The 22,475-nt window shown below is 36.4% G+C and overlaps 1 protein-coding gene across 2 annotated transcripts in view; it reads left to right on the top strand.

Annotated features, from left to right (window-relative positions):
• Positions 1 to 22,475, top strand: part of LPCAT1 (lysophosphatidylcholine acyltransferase 1) — a 61,770-nt gene that overhangs the window by 13,354 nt on the left and 25,941 nt on the right. For both annotated transcript variants that reach the window (XM_065052903.1, XM_065052904.1), the window contains exons 4-9: positions 3,092 to 3,204; positions 4,726 to 4,786; positions 7,256 to 7,314; positions 12,762 to 12,796; positions 14,405 to 14,459; positions 18,207 to 18,289. In XM_065052903.1, the coding sequence (XP_064908975.1) occupies positions 3,092 to 3,204; positions 4,726 to 4,786; positions 7,256 to 7,314; positions 12,762 to 12,796; positions 14,405 to 14,459; positions 18,207 to 18,289 (406 nt within the window). The remainder of the gene's footprint in view (positions 1 to 3,091; positions 3,205 to 4,725; positions 4,787 to 7,255; positions 7,315 to 12,761; positions 12,797 to 14,404; positions 14,460 to 18,206; positions 18,290 to 22,475) is intronic.

Genomic DNA, 22,475 nt, shown 5'->3' with positions numbered 1-22,475 from the left:
TGTTTCAGTCATCACAGGATCTCTCTTGAAGAGACTTAAAATAGTTGCACTGTCACCTGTGTATTACAGCTTTTATTGTTTGGGTTGGAATCCTAGACTTGTTGGATTATTTTTTTCACCTTAAATTCAGTAACAATTACTTCTCATTTAAACTGCTGCTGGAATGCATAAACCACCATCACTTTTCTTTTTAAGCATCTTAGTTTATAGCATTTATGAAAGTTACTAACTATAGTATATAGAAAATGTGCAAACCAACACAGCTGCAGCAGAAAGCTAAAACATAGAGCCATGCCCTCATACAGGTACTGCAGGTGTGAGAGCAAACATCAATCTTTGTGATATGAAAAGGGTCTTTGTCCTTCAAGAAGCCCTTCAAGGAAATAGATCACACTTTGAAAGACCAATCTAAATACCATGGAATTTACTGTTTAAGCTGCAGAGAACACTGATTATTTACATCTCACTCCTGACCTCTCCTTGTCCTACAGACTGCATGTTTCCTGCCTTTCCCTTTGGAACAGGGAGAACTTTCCCATTCACACTGCCTCTGTACCAGGGATACTTGTTACCTGTCCTGCCAGGTGTTCCATCTGCCAAGCATTTAGTCAAACTCTGATAAGTTGTTCTAGATATCTGTTTAGGTTTAGTGATTGGTTGAGGCTTGGGGCAAAAAATTATGTGTTTCTGTGTGTAATTGTTGCTCTCATAAAACACTACCACTAACTTTACAAGTCTCACAGAGTGCCATGACTGCAGTTAATTAAAGCAATACTGAATTTTTGCAGACTGTCTTAAAAAAGGCTGTTTCTTGCTAGAACAGCGTTCTGTTGGTTGACATATCTGTGGCATTCTGGCTGCCCTGAAAAGAGAAGGTTGTGGTGCATTACGGGCATAACCGCTTAAATTGCAGGCACCTGCCTAAGAAGGTGGAGTACGGCATGTGTCACGTGTCTTCAGTACTACTTGTAATGAGCAGAAATTGGAGGCGAGAATGACTACATTAAGTAGGACTGACACTGCTAGAGCAAAAGCTGGAATAATGATACTGGCAAGGTCAATTTTTTGACTTGAGAGATCGTCTGCCATTGCCCACCGGAATTTATAATATAAGCATGGTTTTAATCGAGTGAGAGGACGTGGGCAAGCACATCTTTCAGCATCTCCGAATGCTTGAGCTGTGGTCTGCACTACCAGGTTACAATTGGTCTTAAAGAGGTAAGCTGGTGAGCAGAGAGGGTTAAGACTATGTTCTGTTAATTAAACATATTGCACAGTTCTGCTCATTTCTTTTAGTTGCTCAGTTTCTCAGTATCTGAAGCATTTTAATGAATGCTGCTTATTGTTCCTGCCCTGACTTTGCTCTAGTCCTGCCTATTCCTTGCCTCATGTCTAATAATACCTTAAAGTACTGTCTCCAGGCTTCCCTGTGTTTCAACTTGACTTCTGACCGCAGTCTCATCTTGCCCACCTATTTGGTATGTTTCTCCGCTTCACTTTACAGACCTTTGGCCCTGCTCCTGGCTATGTCTTGCACAGATCAACTTGAAACAGCCTTTGAATTTTCAGATTCCTCTCTGTTTACTGAGCATCAAAATATATGGTCAAAGTAAAGGTCTGTGTAGCCTTGTGCTCTGTTTTCAAAAGTGGCTATGAAAAGTGTATGAGGGAAGGCAAGTATAGAGCTAGTCTTCCCTTGGTATGTACTTTCAGCTTTTTACTGATGACTGAGAGTTTCAATTTCACTTAAATTGTTGGACTTAGCCACTAAGTGCCTGGTAGTTGGTGTCTTACAGGATCTTAAGTTGCTGTTTAATGTTAAAACAAGAATTCTGTCAGCTTTTTAGCCTGATCTCTAAGAACTAAGACTTAATGTGATCACCCTGCCTATTAGGATAATGTTTGATGTGATGGCATCGCATGTATTTAAAAGAAATCTGATGGTTTAGAAGATACTAAGTTCTGCAAGCTGCATGACAATAGTGTCAAAACCATGAGAAAAGAAATGCACTTACCTTGCAGCCTGTTTTGTATCATAATTCAACAGGCAGGACAAATCCATAGGAAACCAAGCTTTCAGTTGTCGCTGTTCTTTTTCAGCATACCGTATTTTATTTTATACTTTTATTTTAGGTATATTGAATAGCTAATGATTTAGTGACTCTCAAATCATCAAATAAGATTACAAGATAGAAAAATAATAAAATGGTGTTTGGAGACAACCTGCTTAAATAAAAGCAGGAAGTAGTATATTTGAACATGCTTCTTTTGTGCTTTTTGACACTGTAAAAGAGTAATGTATACTACTTGTTATTTTGTAAGTATTTTGGGCCTCAGTTTTCTTGTGACACATGTGCATAGAGAGAACATTGTGGATTGATTTCTGATTCTTGCTCAGGCGTATTTTGTGTCTGGCTCTGTATAAGAGTTTTCCCACTGAGTCAGGAAGAGTGGGCCTGATATCTAATTCATCTAATATGAGGAATGGGCAAACAGGTGTCAGCTCAGAAAATAAGCATTGTTGTTCTTTTGAGGGTGCTGATTCCCCAGAAAAGATAACATAGTCAGTGTATGGAATATCTTTGGTGTACCTTCAGTGAAGCAAGCCGAACTGTCATAGAAGGGAAAAGCTCTAGAGACTGGCTGTTTGACCTACAGGATGTCTTTGGAAGTACTTGCATAGGGAGATTCTTGCCGCTTTGCTGAGGTGGGGGTTGGTGTAGATTTTGTGATTTTTGTGGTAGGAAGAAATGGCTTATAGTCACCCGCAGCTGCTTTGTCACAGAAAACTATGCATAATATGTACGATCATGTTTTAAATTATCTGTGATGCATGTGTATTGGTCTATTAAAAATTTAACAAGTACAAAGTACCAAAATTGAGAAAATGGTTTTCCTCACAGGAATTCATTAAAATATTTCAATAAAGCTGCAATAATTTAACTGAGTATTTCAGTGTGCAGTGTAATATAGTGAAGTAGTTATGTACTTGTACCAAAATTTTCGTCCAGAGGACTATAAGAGGTGGGGGGAATCTTTTATAAACAAAGGGGAAATAAAGGCTGCTTTGTTTGTTTTCCTTCCTCTTCAGCTCTAATCAAATACATCCGGCCAGTATTTGTATCTCGGTCAGACCAGGATTCTCGCAAGAAAACTGTTGAAGAGATAAAGAGACGTGCTCAGTCTGATGGTAAATGGCCACAGGTACTGTATACTACTACTGTGTTACAGATGGTATTAGGTATTTCCAGACTTCGGATATGCAGATTGCTTTTTTCTTTTTTGGATACTTTACATGGCTTGTGGAGGGTGGGATTTCCCACTCCCCCCTCTTTCTGGAAGATATAAGCTAATTTTATTTGTACAAAACACTAGCTTTTCATTGCAGTGTGTTTCAAGGGGGGACTGGTTAAGTATATGGGAAGATAACTCTATTAAGTGATACTAAATGGACAGACCACAGCAGGTTTAGAAAATCATCTAAGAAGAAAATAACCAAGTGCTCAGCAGAATGCCTGGGGCAGTATTGTGTGTTCTTGCCCTTCTCAGGATATGGGCATTCTGTCATTGTTGGAGATGCAATACTAGCCAAGACAGTCCAAGCAATTCAAATCTTCCGATATCCAGAGTACACCTCTGTTGGACCGCACAATGACAACATTGCTAAAATAAGTGATTCAGGGTTTTTTCTGCATCTGAAATGTGACTATTTGTAATGTGTCCTGGAAGAGTGTAGTGGGAAGGAAGGATAACTACCTAAGGTCTCAAATTTTTAGTGGCATGTGATAATTTTGAAAATTTGAAGCGTTCTTGTGAATTTTTGAGATTAAGATACAGTATGTCTTTCATGGCATTGTTACTACTGCAGTGGTTACATTCATATGCTGGACTACAGAAACATTACACGCAATAAACAACAATTATCAACAATCACATCATGACTTTCACATCATGACTTTCATCAATAGCTTTTGAAGTACTTTAAAAAGTAAATATTCTTACTTACAGATGAAGAAACTGAGTTGTAGAGCTGAGTGATTTCCAGAATATCTAGCAAGCTAGTACCAGAGTGGGCAGTAGAACTAATAATGTTAATTCTAGTTCATTGCTTTGGCCCCTTATGATATGTATTTATTTCCTTTAAGTATCTTGTTTTTTAACTCAACAACATTTCAGCACTTCTTGTCTTTATGCTGCCTGCAACTTTTTTTTTTTTTCAATTCAGGTCAGCTTGAGCATTTTTTGCCTTGTTAGAATTCTAGTTAGATATTTTCAGCCTGTCTTTCTGACATCTGTGCACATGTCAAGTAATAAATGCAAAAAGAAAATCACAGTCTTCCTTATCCTGTAAGCAGGTAGCTTGGGATCAGGAATTTTGTTTTTGTGCAAAACAGAGTATGATATTTTTACCAGCACCAAAACCTTTTGTGAAAATTCTCTCGTACTGACAAGTGTTCTGGTCACTGTCAATGTTCCAGTCAAGTAGAATTATTACTGGAGGTCAAGAAAGAGGCAGATTCACAGAAAATTAAAAAATGTTTACTATTAAGACAGAACTTTGCTTGACTTCTTTATTGAGCACTATTTTTTTTTATCCTAACTGAACTGGTTTTCCATGAAAACTTTATTTACTGTAATCAGTTAATGTTAGCTTTGAAAAGATGTATTTATAAATAAATCAACATTGGAATATTTCTTAAAAGTCAACTTTGTTTTTACTTCAAGATTATGATATTCCCAGAGGGCACTTGCACAAACCGATCCTGTCTAATTACATTCAAGCCTGGTAGGTATGATGCTTATTTCTCTCTTCTTTACTGAATGTTCTTGTATCTTCATTTTCTGAAATACTACTTGCATTGTAATTTGCTTACTGTTGCAGAAGTTAAAAATCTTGCAGCAGGGTGGAATTAGAACAGAATTTTTCTTATGCTATGGAAGGACTGTAGTTCCACTGTTAAGCAAAACATTTTAGATAATTCAGAATTTTTTCATGTCTTCTGAGATGCAGGTGAGCTGGGGAACTTTTGTTTCTTACTGATTCTTCTGGTTTATGGTTGGGTTTTTTTCTTGCCCCCTCCAACTCTATTTTAAGTCTGTCATGCAGCCTTAAGATACACTGTAAAGCTTAAGAGGCAACAGTGTGTGTCTATTTCAGGCTGCTGCAGCATTTGTTGCTGTGTTGTGTGTGGTTGATTTCTTTCTAGCTTTTCTGTGGAGCTGCGTTCTGGTGAAGATGGCACAGGAATCTTCCCAGTTATAGCACTGTTACAGAGACTGTCATTTTTTACAATACTTTTTGTTTAACATTTACATTCAAGGCTCTTTTCAGTTAGTATTGCTCTTGCAGTTTATCAGATTAGAGGGTTTAACACTGAACATTGTTGCAGCTTTAAACTGCAGTTACAATAGGAAGAAATGCCAACACTGCAGTGAACCACCAATGTTCAATGTAAACTTGCCTTTAAGATGTAGGTAAGGAGATGGTGAATGAGGAGGCTGCAGTGAGCGAGGCAGTTTGTGAACATGTTTTTTGACTCTTCTAGGTTTTTGCCTACTTCATCATGTTATGGTCTTACTGTGTATCTTATTTTGTGTTGCTTACAACTTACATATTGCTATTAAAATATCATGCAATGAGTCAGCATTGTGATTCCTTGCACTGATTTATTTGGTTGAAGGAATCTCAGTATTGTCTCCTGAGCAAGCATTCAAAAAGCTTTTCTTCCTTCTCAGCTCTTACCTTTTTAGATGAATGAGTGGTGGTTAGGAGAACATCCACTTCTTTCACTCTTTACTCTCCTTTTTCCTCTCTCTCCAACTGAATCCTGGCCATGCCCTGAAAACCAGCCTGAATCCTTCATTGAAGTCCTGGTTTCCTGCCCTCTCTCTGTGCCATAGACATTCCAGGCACCATGTACTTTCAGCCTCAAATCCCCACTCTGTCTTCCTCTCCTCTGGTCTACCACATACTGTTGTCTGCTTCTTGCCTGTCTCACTTTTCCTACTGGAACCTGCTTCTGTATCCATCCAGCCTCAAAATTCATCACTTACATCAAATTACTCCAGATGTCAGTTCAAGTAACTGCTTTCAGGATGCTTTTCCCCGTTCTACTCATGTGGCCTACACTCCTTGCTCTTATTGCACAGTTTTCTGGTTTTGTGTTTGTACAAACTAGTTATGGGGCAAGGTATTCTAGTGTTGTTTAAGTGATAGTGGTGTCATTTACCACTCAGATTTTGTCATCTTTAGATTCTTTAAAAAGTTGCTTAAGCTGTTGTTCTTGGAGACTGAATAGAAAGTACCACTGGGCCAAGAACCTGATTTCTGGAGGATCCCATTCATACAACCTTAGTTTAAAGATGTTTATACTTCATTAACAATTACTTCTGGGCAATTATTCTGGAAAGCAAATGTAATGCAAAGAATACCATATATTTTCATAGTTCGTTCTTAATTTTAATCACAATTTTAGGCAGAACTTATTAAATTGCTATAAATAACATATTTTGAGTGAAGCTGTCTTTATTAATTGTTTATATAAGAAAACATGTTAGAAAAATGTTGAGTAATATAATTGTAATGCTCACCCAGTCTTTCTGCTAGAAACTAAGAAAATGATTAGCAAATGGCACTTAGAGATCTTTGTGCTTCTTATTTATCAGAATTGTAATTCTCATGTAGAATGAAGCAATACTTCTGTACAATAGCTCCAGTTAAATGATTTCTAACTGTTGGATTTTGCATAGCTACAGGATAGAAGTTACATTAATTCTGTTATTTCAGGTATGATACATTTCCTATAAATCAATGTTGCTCAGCTGAAAATAGAAAGTGTCTTTTGCATAAGAAAGCTTAGGTTCTTCACCAAAAGATACTGCTGACCACAGGGAATATGTTAATTTAATTATCTAGCACATGCTCATATTTTTTTAATCATTTATCAAGCTGAATTTGGTACTGGGCATTGACTTGTATACATGACAATTTATCTAAGTGGTAGAGGATAATTTAGAGAATGGAAGCAAGCATTCTTAATTATTTATCTGCTGAAAAGGCAGGTATACATTGTCATTCTCCAGTACGTGCTGTTTAGATTATTTTGAAGGCTACTTTGGGGTTATTATTTTTTCACTATAAACTGATTCCTATGCCCATCAACCCATTAATTGTGTATTTTTTAATTTGCTGCAATAAATTTCTTCTGTACTAAAATGTACTATAAAGTAATTATGTGTCGCATGTGCCTTCTAGGAGCATTTATTCCTGGAGTTCCTGTACAGCCGGTTGTTTTACGTTATCCAAACGAACTGGTAAGTTCAGCTTTCAGTGCAGCTGGAAATATGGAGCATTTTCCTCATTGGCACTTCTGTAATCTTTTCTATTAGATAATTAGGTTTAGAAATTTGAGAAGCGTTAATAAATGCTGTTTGGCCACATATGTATTCCTTAACGCTCTAGTGATATATATAGTCTCAACTGAGACAGTTTAAATGTTTCTACTTTTATTAGGTTATTCCTTTAAAACAGTGCTCTGAAAGTTATTCAGGTTGTTACAAGAAGTACTATACAAATGAGTATTGAATTACTATACAAATGGTTGTTACAAGAGGTACTATACATATGTCAATTTGTGCCTAGGATCTGTGTTGCCACGTGCTCCCTGTTACAACAGGGTGTGCTGGAGGGTTTTCTTAATGCCATATATTGCTGGAAGATGTTTCTGCATCTCCTAACTGTGGAGGTGTTAATCACAAATTAATGCAACTAGCTAAATGATAACAGAATAACGTGTTGAGGACCTTGGCACCTTTATAAGTTGTGGTCTTGTCTGTGTTTTACATTCAGTGTGCATTTGGCAAAGCAATGCTAGACACTAGGTAATTTGGAGTAGTCCTTCAGTATAAATTGGATTCAGGTAAAATGCAAATTACAGTGTTTATTTAAAATATCTAAATTAAACAATTTTTACAAATGCTTGTAAAAATATGGGCAAACAATTTAAAATAATGCTGACTTCACCCACTTCAAAAAGGAAAAGTGGAGAAGAGGGATTGATTTTTCTTTTTTTTTTTTTGTTTTTTTGTTTTAAATCAGTTTTCCTGATGTAGATACTTTCCTGTCCTACTGCAGCCAGAATCCTGTCTGTCTGCATTCCATGGTTAATTAGAAGATGCTTCCTAGTGAACTTTGCTAGCTTTTATACTTGACGTTTCTTTTTGAGCCCTCTGGGACTGTTTTCAGTTCCTGTCTGTCCCCTTCTAAAATAGAAGTTACTTAGGGGAGGGTGGGAGGACTGTCAGAAGTAAAATAAGGTCTACTTTTCCTCTTTGCTGATGCATGTCACATCAGAAGATCTCATGTTATCTCTCTTTGACGAGCCCATTAACAACCCTTTGACGCAAGGAAAGATTTCATTTCTTCTTAGTACCTGAGTGCTTATGTTTTATAAGTTTCCATCCATTGTTCTTTCTGTAATTTTACAGGTTTATATAAAACATATGCTCGATTGAGAAAAATAAAAGAACCTAAACAAAGTTAATATACATAGTACACCATTTGCTCTTGACTGAGACAAGGTGTGGTGGCAGTCAACTGGTTTGCAGTAACAAACTCAAAAATTGTCTTTGATGCTGTGACAAGTATAGCAGCCTGTTATGCTCGCATGGTATTAAGTGCATTGTAGCAGGTTGCCTGGGAATTTTCATTACATAATTGTTTTATTTTCAGGAAGATTCTTTTCTAAAAATATTTTTGAACTTTTGTTGCACTGCTGGCTTGAATTGCAAATATCCACATGCCTTACGTCATACTTAATATACCTTGTTACTTTTGGTTAATATTAAGCTTATTTATAATAATATAAAGCTATCAAATGTTAATTTGCAAATATCTACCAAAATCCATTTTCATACTGAAATGTCCATATTGCCTGTAGTACATAATATGCAATGTTTGTAAACTAATATTTTCTTAATACTCTATTAGAAGAAATTGTGGGCTTTTTACATTGAAGTATATTAATATAAATTTGAGTGAAATTTTTCATATTTTTTATATTATTGCAAAATGTCATAAACTTTAAATATTTATATAGCTCTCCATCAGAGTTGGCCTGAATATGTGTATAGAACTTTTTCCTACTACATCTGATTGCTGTAAAACACTTAGGTTTTGGTGCCTGAGTTATTTAACCTCCTAAGTATCAATGGAGGGACGGTGGGGATAATTGCCATTTCGGTTTGATTTTTAGATTAGCTTGGGTGCTGCAGAAAAGTTGCAGCAAAGTTGGAATGAGAAGAAGGGGGAATGTGATGTGATATGTGAAAGTGAGGTTTATTTGGGGTTAGGATGTAGTTAAGAGTTAGGTAGCAAGTAAGAACAACAGAGAGAACATTGCTGGAAATGCTGTTGTAGTGTATGAAAAACAAACTTTGTCTCTGGCTTCCTATTTGTTGTATTATTTGACCACTGTATACTATAATTTTAGGTTTAGAAAGGAATTTCTTATTAAGATCTTTGCTTAGGCAGTGAATTCCAGAAATGCATTGTGTGCAGTCGCTCCACTGCTTTTAGCTTGAACTACCTACTCTGATCTACCTTCAGATCTCTGAGTTCCACAGTACAGGTGAGAACAGTCTTGGACTTGAGTCCGCCTGGCTGAGAGAGGCTTTTGGAGGTCAGAGCCTGGGGTAAATGTAGTGGGTGCATGCACTCTTACATGTTTCTTTCCTTGTACTCTATTCAAGAACTAGGTAAAGTACTGCTGTTCTGCAGTGGACTAAAACATGTGGCAGCAGTGATGATATAAATTCAGTAATTTTCTAGCAAATAAATCTAGTTCTGGTTGCACAAAGAGCTTTCTTCCTAGTCAGGGTTTTCTGCTGGATACCTTTCATCTTCAGGCTTGTGACTGTTTGCAGTAGATGATGTCTCTGGTCCTCTATCAATGTTTCTTTAAGAGTAGTTATGTTAGCATGTTGCTCTTCTTGATGCATGAGCAGAAAGAAATTGGAAGGCTTATAATGTTGTTTAGACCTGAAATTCAACGTTTACTTCTGTTCATCTAGTTTTGTAGTATTTTGCCTATTGGATGCTTGACAGCTATTACCTATATTCTGATGAAAATAAATGCTCTAATGTCTCCATCTATCGGTTCTACAGCAATCCTTTTTGCAATTCATTTTTACACTAATTTTGTTTGCATATACAGCTTTTCCTTCATTCGAGTTTCCTATCAGAGTGCTGGTAATTGTGAAACGCTATATGCCTGCTCAAATACCACAGAGCTATTTTAAATGTATTATTACGTCCAACTGTCTTCCATGGGTAACTGTGCTATTTGATAAGAGGTTCAGCAGTGTCTCTTGTGCAGCTTTGGTGTATCAGGGTTGACTGAGCATGTGAAAACACAGCCAATCTGCTGTTTGAAGCTTGACGTGATTCTCAATATCTTCTTGTGCAGGCTCTTCTTATTATATGGGAGATGTACTTCCACACAATTCAAAGGCTTCATTATCTAGATACAAGAGTTTCAAAGTATATTCAGAATCCTATCGAAGCAAATGCTGATAGCTATTATAAATATAAAAGGTATCTAAACTAGATGTGGAAAATACCACTTCCTGTCTTCTGCTTGCTGTTCTTATCATAAAAATATTAGTATTGCTGGCAAGAGTTTCCTACAAGAAACAGAATCTCGTTTTTCACTATGTGACACTTATAGCCATCATCACTGCTACATCCAGGTGTTCTGCAAGACCAAAAACATGCATGTTTGCTGTGACATTCACATTGGGAATTTCTCACAGGATTGTTGAGAGATATGTGGTCTGAGTTTTTTTGTGCCAGCTCGCCAGCACAATGGCTGGTTTCTGAAAATACCTATTTGCTGTTCAGTGATCCGTTACCCAGGCAAGGTACCTTTATAGAGCTCTCTGGTTTTTTGTCTCCTTCTGTACTGTTGCAATTGAAAGAGCTGAGTTGGACATGTATAGTGCTGCATGTTCTTGTTCTGTATGGCAGATGTAGTATCTGATTAGAGAAACTATCAGCTGTCTACATTGCAATGGTCAGGGTTTGTAAATGGAAGTTCCTTGTGGAAAAAACAAACCCCATAACATGTTTGCTTGCAGTATTATCAGAGACATCAAACTTGTCAGAAATAGTTTAACAGTAAAACTATAGATATTAAAGTTCTACAAGCTCACTACATAGAAAATTCTATTTTTGTGCACATATGCTGAATTTTAGAGATAGAATTGTTCTTTATCATATTTTGTTTTATTTAAAATAACTGTTGGAAGTTAATATTTAAATTTATAGTAGTCCTTCATGATATATTGACCTTCTTCCAAGCTGTTAATCTATTGTATTACTCACGTTTTTCACCTTTTATGCGTGTGTTCCTTTCTTTCAGTTTTACTTGTGACAGCCTTTTGCTCTAAATGGTAATTAGAGTGAGTTTGACCTGATTTTTTTTCAAGAGCATTGAACATGTGATCACAAAGCCTCTATAAATGGTTTTGGATGGGAGCATAGTACTTAACTGGAACATTTTCAGTAGGTTGATAGAGATACCTTTCTGATCTGGTCTTTTAGAAACCTGAATTTACTGAGTCCTCTTGTCTTTCCATTAGTGACTTGTAGATTTTTCCCAGTTGGTCAGAACGGTAGCTTGGAACTAATTTTCAGGTTTTTGGATTCATAATGCTATACTTAGATCTCGTCTCTGAGTATTGCAGTCTTTTTCCTATGCTGTGTCTTAGTCTTACAGTTAAAACCTTTACCATTGTATTCCTCCTTGTTACCTGTTATATATTCCTTTCCAGGTTTCTGTTCCCTTTTTGCTTATTTGCATCTTCTTCACTTATTTCACTACTATTTGTCCTTAGTTTTACACACTGTTTATCTTGATTATCTGAAAGTACTGCTGGTTTTGCTCAAGAGTAAATTGGTGGGTTTAGATGTCTTCCCTGAAAGGGAGTCAGGGTCTTATATTAGTTTTTTGCTCCAAAACTTACTTTTTTACATGTATAGCTGCCTGGACACTATTCAAATTGACTTTTTCATGAACTGTAACTAGGGCTTATTTTGCAGTTTTTGCATCCTCAAAAATCCTGAAAAATCATTCTAGGGCTTATTTTCAGGGTAGGTCTTACTTTCAGGGAAACAGGGTATAACATACCTGTTGATACTTGGATCAGGCATGTGGATGTATGCTGTCTGTGAGTAAAGGCAACTGGAAAAATACTGTTTGAGGTAAGACATAAGGTCTTACTTGTTCTGCTGCTTCATGTCAGTTGAACAGACTTCCTTTTGGTCATCTCCAAAGGTCCCAAACCCTTCAGAAGAGTTAGAGTGTTCATTTCTATTGCTGGGAGGTCCAAGTAAAGTGAACACTTGAGTGACACACTGTCGAGCAGGGTGAGTTAAGAAAATACATGTGGACTGTGCATATCAAGGAACATCAGCTTTAGTAAATAATTCTATTTTCCAAGGCTAACAGCATTTGAAGAATCGCTCGATCTTTAAATGTTTTATGAATATAGATATTATGTGTTTAAGAGCTGGGTTACTGGGTATTTCTTAGCTATGTGAAAGATATGCTGATTCCTCTTGGGGCTAAGAACTTACACGAAGAAGGCACTGAAGTTTCCATGAAAACGTTTTAGTCACATGTCATCAGTTATACTTTCTATAATGTAAAAAGAGTCTGAAGTACAGTAACTAATTGCAACTGTCATGCTTCTTTTCTTAGGATACAATCACATGGACATGGCAAGGGCCAGGAGCGTAAGTTTTATGTTTTATTGCTTGTATCATGATTGCTTTCCTTCATTAGTTTCCATTTACATAACTTACAGGCATATGTTGTCAAGTAGTATTTGCTGGTTATTGGATTATTCTTTGGGATGGATTTGTGTCTTTTATCTGTTATTCCCCAATTAAGACAATATTTAGTTAGAGGAATCCATGTATAGACAGTGTACTTCTGCTATTATTTCAGTGGTTTGCAGAATGGATTTTAGGTTTTTATTTCAAATTTTACATATATATATGTATATATATGTATTTTAGCTAAGTACGTGAAGTAAAACAAGTTGTTTCTGCTCTACATTTTTTATTGCCTGCAAATCAATTTGCTCTGTTTCTGTATGAAAGCTGTATGGCTATTGTTTGAAGTTGGTCTAGTCCCATGGAAACTGTCAACCCACTCAGGGAGTTTGGAGATACTATTTCTATTATCTTGCCTAACTTCTATTTTTTTTAAAACAATCTGTTATTCTAGAGGTTCCTTGGCAAGTTCATGTAATGTAATGTACTAAATGAAGCAGGTTTTGCTTGTTAAATTTTTTAGCATTATTTTCGTATTGGGATTGGAGTAGAATTTCTAAAATTTTTAGATTAAGATCAAAACAAGAAATTTTGAACCCTAAGTAATCGGAAGTGGGGTCCTATGGTTAATGGCTGGCCATTAACCTCTTCCTTGGGAGCTGTTGTTTTGAATGTCCCACCTTAGATCCTATATTTTAGTACTAGCAAAGAAACCGTTGGGATTAGCTGAGACTCAGGTAATTTAGAATTCTGTCAATTAATTTTGCACCTTCAAATGGACTGGGAACCAGGTCTAATTAAGGACATGTCTAGATTTGGAGACTTGATTACTTTTGAAGGTTCAGCTTTCAATTAAATCATGACATTGGAGGTGGATGAATCCATTATGGTGTCTAAAGGAAGCAGGCACTGCAACAGTACGACGTGGGAAGAGTAGGATGGTGCTTCTAGGATCTGTACTTTATCTACCTAAGAGGATTTTAACCAGCCCTCCCCTCACAATGACTGACTGCTGTAACTAACTAGATACTGAATAAAATGTGCCTACTAATGCTGCTTCCTAATTTAGGTTTACTAAATCCTTTCCTGGATTTGAATCTTCCTGCTTGCTAAGGTCGGGTTGATTCCAGTATCTTGTGTCTTAGGCTACTAAAGCACATGTACTGCATTTCATTAACAGACTTCTGAAGTATAATGAACTTCAATTCCAAAATCTTAGTGGTTATAATTAACCTTGCCAACACTACACTGAATATAACATTTTCCTGAAACAGACTTATTTTTCTTTACACACTATGAATGCATCATATCTTATTGTATGTATTAGTACCTGTAGATCGTATTACTGTATGTCTTCCTGCTTTTGGGTATCTTTTAAGATGCAGCTTCAGTGTAAATTGCTTTTGGTCCACCTTACAGAATGTAACTTATAGAAGTACTCTCAAAGACCTTTTCTGTTAAGATTTTGTCTGAATGTGATTATGCCTACAAGTAGGAATGTACTACTGTTTTATTACAAATACATTTTTTCCTCCATCCCTTTTGTTTTTTTTTTTCCCCTTTTAGGTTAGAAATTCTGTGGCTTACTTTGTGTCAGTTTCACAATTCTGTGGAAATTGAGGTCAGTAAAAAAACCACTAGTGTATTCTGAGCAGTATCAGAATATATAATGTTGTACTTAATTCTGCAGTAAAAGTTTATACTTAAACTTCGTATGTTAACACAGTCTGTAAAAACAGGTTAAAATACAACTTACATTTTAGAAAATTGGCTTCTGTACCTGAAAATGTAGCCTAAATATGGAGTAACAAAATACAGTTTTTCACTTGGCTTAAGACTTTACCTTCTTGTTCATTTAAATTGAGTGGATAGATTTCTGCCTGTTTAGAACCTTTTCTGAAGAAATTTTTTGTCTTTAAGTGGCCTGATTGCTATTCCAACTAGTATACCATCTGTATATGTTACATATCCAAGTGTGTGAATGATGATGTACAAATTAAAGTTGTTGTAGGTGGTTCCATATAGGTCAGATAGGTTATTTAATATGTCTGGCTTTTTTTTTTAATTAGGCTGCACTGTTCAGAATGTGAAATTGCAAAACACAAGAAAAAAATGTCCATGAATATTCTTAACTTTGCTTTGAGGAAAACGCTATAGAATCATAAGACTGAAGACTATTGTAGTGAAAATGTAAAAACAATTAAAGCCTTTCATTTTAAATTGCTGTCCTTATGCATTTTATAGAGAGTAATTACATTATTGTGGAGAAGTATGGTATTTTAAAGGTATTATATAGAATATTTGACAGATGTTCTGCAGTTCTTTTGCTTTTTTTTAATAATGAAGCAATTATTTATCTCTGATAGAACTAATGACAGGGTAAATTAGTAGGGAGAACTATTATATATTTATATACACACGTTACTATTGTAACATATAATGTATGCTAATCACAGTATGCATTGTTGCTATGCTCAGTGTTCACTTATTTCTGAGAAGAACTTATAGCATAAATAACAAATGCAAAAAATACCAGCCGCTGAACAGTTCTAGCTGTTGCAGAAATTTGTGTTACCGCTTTCTTTGCATGTTTTCAGCTATTAATAGTATATAAAAGAGAGTCTTATTTCCAAAAGAGTGGCTTGGTTTTGGTAGAAAGGCCAGGAAGTATCAGCCTCATGCTGGGATAAGACAAACCAGCTGATTGGCAGGATTTTTACTCTGTCCCAGGAACATGGTTTTCTGCCCTAGGCAAGTAAAATGAGTTCTTTCACACAGAAGGGGACACTACTGAGCTTTCTTGATTTTTTTGACCCAGCAGCTGCTAGCAGATGCTGAGTTTCTGTCACTTGCACGTATCTCTCATAAGGACAAGTTATGATCTTTGGTTGTCTTAAAAAATATTTTAAAAGCTAGTGACTTTCTGAAATATGCTATACTATAGTAGGAGCTGTTTACACGTATGAGGCAGAGTACTTGAGAGCTACTTTTTGAATCTGTTTTTGTGAGGAAGTGCAGCAAATTTAGCAACATAGAGGAAAAATGAGTTGTTCTGTTTTCTAAGTCATGTTTTTCCCCCTGGTCTCCAAAGTTTGTGAGCTTTTATTCCTGCTTTGTTCAATCAACACAGGGATACTGGCAAATACCAACCAGCCTTTATACCATAACTACTGCTGAAGATCAAATAACTGGGGGAGATGTACAACAGAATAACACAACTTCAGTATGCTTTTGATCAAATGATAGCTAGTATGGTCTAACAGCCAGTGATCAGGATCCAAAGTTTGTTAGTCTGGGCTTCTCTGCATACAATGTATGTTCTGGCGTGCAATACATGTCATCCAGCATGTAAACTCAGAAGCAAGCATCTATGTAGATTTTATAAATTGTGATGAATATCGGCCTGCCCATTCATGCATCCTGTACTTGGAACTGGCATGCAAGCAGTCTGGTGAAGAAGAAAGGATATATGATCATCTGCATGTGTCGTTTGTTGTGACTCATATCAGTTTGGTTTGCTGGCCTGTCAGTGTTCGTGTATCCATCACAGCCTGCAGCAGCTGAGAGTTCTTCTCTTGGTTGTGTTAGCATGGCCATTTCAGCACTGCTATTTCTGCCCAGTTAGACACAGGCATGTAGAACACCTTGGAATTCACCTCGTATTCAAACTTGTCCTGTGTTTGCATGAATGACTTATGAGGAGTGGTTGAGGGAACTGGGGCCATTTAACCTGGGAAAAAGGAGGCTGAGGGGAGACCTTATTGCTCTCTACAACTACCTGAAAGGAGGTTGTAGCATGGATGTATTGGTCTCTTCTCCCAAGTAGCAAGTGATAGGACAAGAGGAAATGGCCTCAAGCAGTGCCGGGGAGGCTTAGATTGGATATTAGGAAAAAATTCTGCACAGAAAGGGTTGTCAGGCATTGGAATAGGCTGCCCAGGGAAGTGGTGGAGTCACTGTCCCTGGAGGTGCTTAAAAGACATTTAGACAATGTTCTTAGGGACATGGTTTATTGCTAGAGTTAGGTTATGGTAGGACTCAATGAACCTGAGAGTCTCTTCCAACCAAAATTATTCTATTACTTGATAGCAATTTGCAGCTCAAAGAAATAGAATGGAGCTTAGAAGTTGAAGGAACAATTTTTCCATCTCTGTTAGCTTCAATCTTTTTCCTTTTTCATATGACATCACCTCAGGTTGATGTACCTGCTTGTAAACCTAAAAGGCAGGTTTTCAGTTGCAGTGGTGCATATAGGGAAAACTCTGGCAAAACCGAAAATGAAGAGTTGTCCATCACTGAATACTTCTGAGAAACAGTTAAACAAATCTCTAATGGCAGCATTGTGGGTACTCCAATCATACCATTATGTGATTCTGAAAATACAGTTAATTTCATAGTTATTGAGAAGCATTTGCTTAAATGATTAACTTTATTTATTCCCAAGTTATTATTTTATTTTTTTATAGAACAGAGTGAAATCTCTGGATCATAATTCCCATTTTGTACTACCCATATGTAACAATATGAAATATAGCTAAGCTTATTGCAGCTTCCATTTCTACTTCAGAGCTTTCTACAGGATTATGAACATTTACGAACATTCACTTAGTGCATAAATTGGGATGTTGTGAGGGTTTTTATAGTTGAGACTGATGATATGCTTGGGGCTTACATCGTATTTCAATGAACATTTCAAAACACAGCCAAAAGCTGGAAGGTCTTCTAATAAAGGCCATTCCATTCTGAACGCTGTCTCTAGCAGTTTCGGTTTAATTTTTACCTTCCAGCCTCAACTGTTCTGTGATTCTGTGGCCATCTGTATTTACTCTAGAATTTTTTTTTCGATGAATACCAATAACTAGTGCCCCACTTGAAGGAGAAATTTTTCAAAACCTTCAACAACAGGAGATAAAAACTTTTCTGACGTGCACATTAAGCAGTCATAATATCAAAATGTGCAGGGGAAACAGTAATACCTCATGTCCTGAGAATTTGAATTCTTAATATTTAAGCTATAGAACAATATTAATGTATCAGGTTATCTGGAAAGAGCTGAGCAATACAGGATGCAAGAGAAAGATGCTAATACTTTTAAAATGATTTTAAAATTCCTGCTCCCATTTAAGAAAGGAAGATAAAACTCTCCTTGGGTTCTATGAGGTAAGAAATGAGCCGAGTCACTTTTATGTGAATTTCTAGAGGTGTGGTGCATCCTTAAACATTTAAAAGTTCAATTTTTATTTTTTGTGGTCATTTTGTAAATAGAATTTCGTAAGTAGCAACAAACTGTATACATTTTTCACCATTGTGCTATAATATTGTTTAAGATGTTAAATATTCTTGGTATAATTCAGTTCTCTATATGCAGTTTCTACCCGTGTATGTTCCCTCAGAAGAAGAAAGAAAAAATCCAGTGTTGTATGCCAATAACGTCAGACTTGTAATGGCACAGTAAGTATGTTTTAATATGGAATAAAAATAGATGTGTGATTTTAATTTTAGGATCAACAAAATGCAGTTAAATCAATTCAGTATCGTTGCCTCCTTGCAGAGAAGCTTAGAATCTGCAGTAGTCTGTAGAAAACCTTTTATACAGCAGTTGCCACCTCTGAGGAACCCAGGGAGCCACAAATATGGCAGGAACTGTAGGAGTTGGTGGGTTGGTTGGTTTGTTGGTTGGGTTTTATTAACATGTCTTCATATAACAAGTCAGTTGTATTTGCTGGTGTGGGCATTTATTCTTCTGTGGAGAAAGGTATACTTGAATTTTATGAAAGTTAATGTAACTGGATTTTATGCTATTGAGGTTGCATTTTAAGTTCTGACTTTTTTATGAGGTTAAGAATAGTATCATGTATTCCTTGTTAGCCTGTGGGTGTTTCAAATAGTAAAGCACAGGAAAGCTGTTTCTGTTGGAAATAGAGCACTAATACAATGCAAACAACTAATTGAAGTTGAATGTTAATGTGAGGACACTTACAACACTTGTCTGTAGTGTATAATAAAGCTAACATTGAATACGCAGATCTTTATTCTCTTTTATTTTTAATTAACCTCTCTTGTTCATTTTTTTTTTTTGTCATTTCAGTAACTCTTTCATTAGTTGGTATTTTCAGTATTTACAGAGAACCCTTAGGTCTGAGATCTTTAACTCTTGAAGGACTTATGAACCTTTCTGTTCCTAATTTTGAAAGAATTTGTGGAATCTGTTTCCTTTGTGTAACTTCTCTTCCATTTCTAAGTTATCAGTTTCAACCAAAGACCTGTTTGTAGATATAAACCTGAGAAGAATTACCAGTTTCTAAGCAGAACCCAGTTATCTGAGTTTCCTTAAGGATGTTGGGCCGATAATATAACAGTAGATAATACTCAATCTATTGTACCAAAGGACATTTCTCAGAAAAGAAAGAACAAAGTGATCCATGTAAATCAACCCGTTTTAGCGTTCTAGTAGCCTCAAAGACTTCCGTTGGTAATTTAAGACAGTTTGCTGGCACTAAGTGTTGTCCTCAGCCTGTGGATAGAAGGCCATGTTATTGAAACCTTCATTCTGAACTCTGGTCAGCTGACAGGGATTGTGTGGTACAAGGACAAATTTTGAAAGCCTACAAAGACCTGCATGTTGAAAGCCTTCCCTTCTATGTGTGCGTAGAGATTATTTTCTTTATGCTTTATTTCTCCCTCCCACCTCTGAAGAATTAGGCATTTAGGGTAACAGAAGTGGGATGCAGGTCTAAAGGGAAGACCATCAGAATGAGCGATAGCAATTATGGCTTGCTTTGAAATGTAGAAGGGGCTGTAGATGCTGTGTTGATATGAAGGGAAAATAAATGTGTTTGGAAATTCAAGTTCTGAAGTTAAAATGCAGATGGGAATAAAACAGAATGCTGATGCCTGGATACAACTGTAGACAAGTTAAAATAAACAACTTTATGCTATATTGATGTTATTTCTGATCACTTCCAAATGATTACTCCTAGTGGCAGTTCTTCAGGCTCTCGCAGTTCATTCATCTGACTTTTGTTATAGGGGATATCAGCTCATATGCTGTCAATGTGCTCTGGAGCTGTAGCAGTTGCCAAACTAGCACTTCAGGTGCTATTTGGTGCTAGCATTGCACTCTGCCTTGCTGAATAAAGGACAGTATTACTGCTTCATCTAGATGTCTCCTTTTTGTGAAGATTGGATTGGTGACAGTGTACCATTTAGATGTCAACAGGTCACTTCAGGATCTGTTTAGATGTGTTCTTTCCCCTTCCTTCCCATCATATTTTACCGGAAGAAGATATACTGGATATTTTACAGCAGTGGAGGTGGCAGTCCCAGATCATAATGTATTTGCGAGTCTAGAACCAGTGCTGCAGCAAAACCTTGTATCTTGCCACTGATTTCAAGGGGAGTGCAACAATAGGTACAGTTTCCACTCCACAAATCTATTTGCCTTCATCATAATCTTGTCTCGTGAACAGCTTCTATAAGTGTTGAATGAAGCACTTGACAGGATGTCATTTCGTATTGTAAAGTATTTATTGCATAGGATGGCTTTTTTTGGCTCTTCGCAGTTTTACTATCCTCAGCTAGTAATAAGATATGTCACTCTTTGTATATCTTCCTTATGCTTTAAAAATGGTCTTATGCTTCTTAGCTGCATCAATTGCAATTTTTTCTCTGTCTTTATCTTTCCATATTGCTTTTATGCATCTTAGTTTCTAATTTAGTGATGCTAATTTCAAGTTTGTTTTGTGGTTGGTTTGTTTGCTTGGTGTTTTTGTGGGTGGGTTGTTTGGTTGGTTTGGTTGGTTTTTCCCCCTAAGAAAGTATTAGTTGTCTCTTTTTATTGTTGGACTGTAGCCTTTTGCCTGTTGAATAGATTCTTGAACACCCAATTTTCATTGACACTTTTATTCTGGAAATGATCTGATTGTTGTGAACTAATTAAAGTACTGTTTAGGGTATAGAAATACTGCTTTAAAGAAGTGGTAGGTATAATAACTCTTCCACTCCCACTTTGCAAAACAAAATTTCTTAGTTTGTTACCTTACAATCCATTAGGGTTCAAATATATTTTAAAGGAGTATGTCCGTAGCTCGGCTTCTAATTAGTTGTATGTACTTAACACTATTAATTTTGTGCAGTAGTAAGTCTGTAGTAGTGCAGGCAGCTAATTGTGGAAATCTGTACTGCAGGATTTTTGTGCAAGTCTAAAGGAATCTCACCACATTATTACAGATGTAAGCTGTTTACATAATTGTAGACAGACCTGTTGGACACTTACTAACATCTAAATGCAATTTGTTTTGCTTTGGTTTTAGTTCCTCTTACAGAAACTATCTTCAAAATAGGCAAGAATATGGTTTAGATGGCACAATTTAGGAAAAAGTTGCATGTTAAAACACTGCAACTTTGTTAACTGCTTTGATGCATGTGGCAGATATTTAGACTGAGACCTGATGGAAACTGGACACTTTTGCCGTTTTGTTTTTCAAAACTGTAAACACCTCAGAAATTAAGTTCTTTCAGCATTCCTGATTTGAGCATTTCATTTTTTTGTTCTTTCTGGTGTTAGAACTCAGCATTATATCTACATATAGGACACTGAGCAGGAGTTTCGAAGTTTCTCTTATGGTTTGTATTTTTCCAATAACTTTTTCTTCTGCACTTACTCAAACATTTAAAGACATAGTTTTATATTTACAGTAGATGCTCAAATCAATTAGTGTGGAGAGTGTTAAACATGGAACTTGAAAACATCTCTCTTTATGTTTTCTCTGTCAAGTCCTTGCTGGGATCGCTTTCCCCTTATCAGAGCATGTCATGCTGTTAAAGTAGTAACTCTTATCAGCTTGACATATAAAAGTTATGGTTTTGCTCTTGAGAATTTAATCCTTTTTTCCAGCATGCTGGTAAAGGCAAAAGGTATCACAGATAATCTTCTGTATCCATTACCAGCCTTTGTCATCTTCTACAAAGGCAAAATCAGATTTTTTTTTTCTTGCAGGTTTTGACAGCATCAGAATGTGATCTCTGCCACTCTATGTGATATGGTAATGCTAGTTGCTGAAGGAATAGCCTTGAGGATCTGGGTTTACAGTAGCTTACTGTATCCCATGGCTGGTTGTTTTCTTTTCAGTGGCAAATTAAATCTAACTTTGGAAAAACTGCTGTGCTCTGTTCCTATGCTGCCTGAAGTTTTATATGTGATTCTGCAGAAACACTAGTTTGATGCTCAGCACTCAACTTTTCAATTCAAGACTTTTTTGTTTTTATACTGTCAAAGGCATGAGGATAAGTATAAGTGGCATTATTGAAATGGTGGAGATAACAAACATCTATTTGTTTAGGTTTCAGTCCATATGCAAAAGTGGATATGAGAACTACATTGTGTACTCTATTTATGCTTTAAGTGTGGTGATTAGGCAAAGGTAGTTACTGAATAGGGTTAACTGGGGTGAACTAGATTTTTGAATACTGACAACACAAAGAGAACCTGCCTCCTTTTTCACCCTGGAAGATTTGTGATGGACAAGGCTACAAGGTCTTATCCAGACCAACAATTACAGGACGCATTTTCTTAGCACAAGAGAAATGCAGCTGTTAGCAGCTTCTTTTTTTCTGTCTAAAAGTTAAACTATCATGA

The sequence above is a fragment of the Columba livia genome, chromosome 2, assembly GCF_036013475.1.
Source record: "Columba livia isolate bColLiv1 breed racing homer chromosome 2, bColLiv1.pat.W.v2, whole genome shotgun sequence".
Classification (NCBI taxonomy): domain Eukaryota; kingdom Metazoa; phylum Chordata; class Aves; order Columbiformes; family Columbidae; genus Columba; species Columba livia.
Note: the sequence above shows the minus strand (reverse complement) of the source record. Positions and strands in the feature narration are given on the sequence as shown.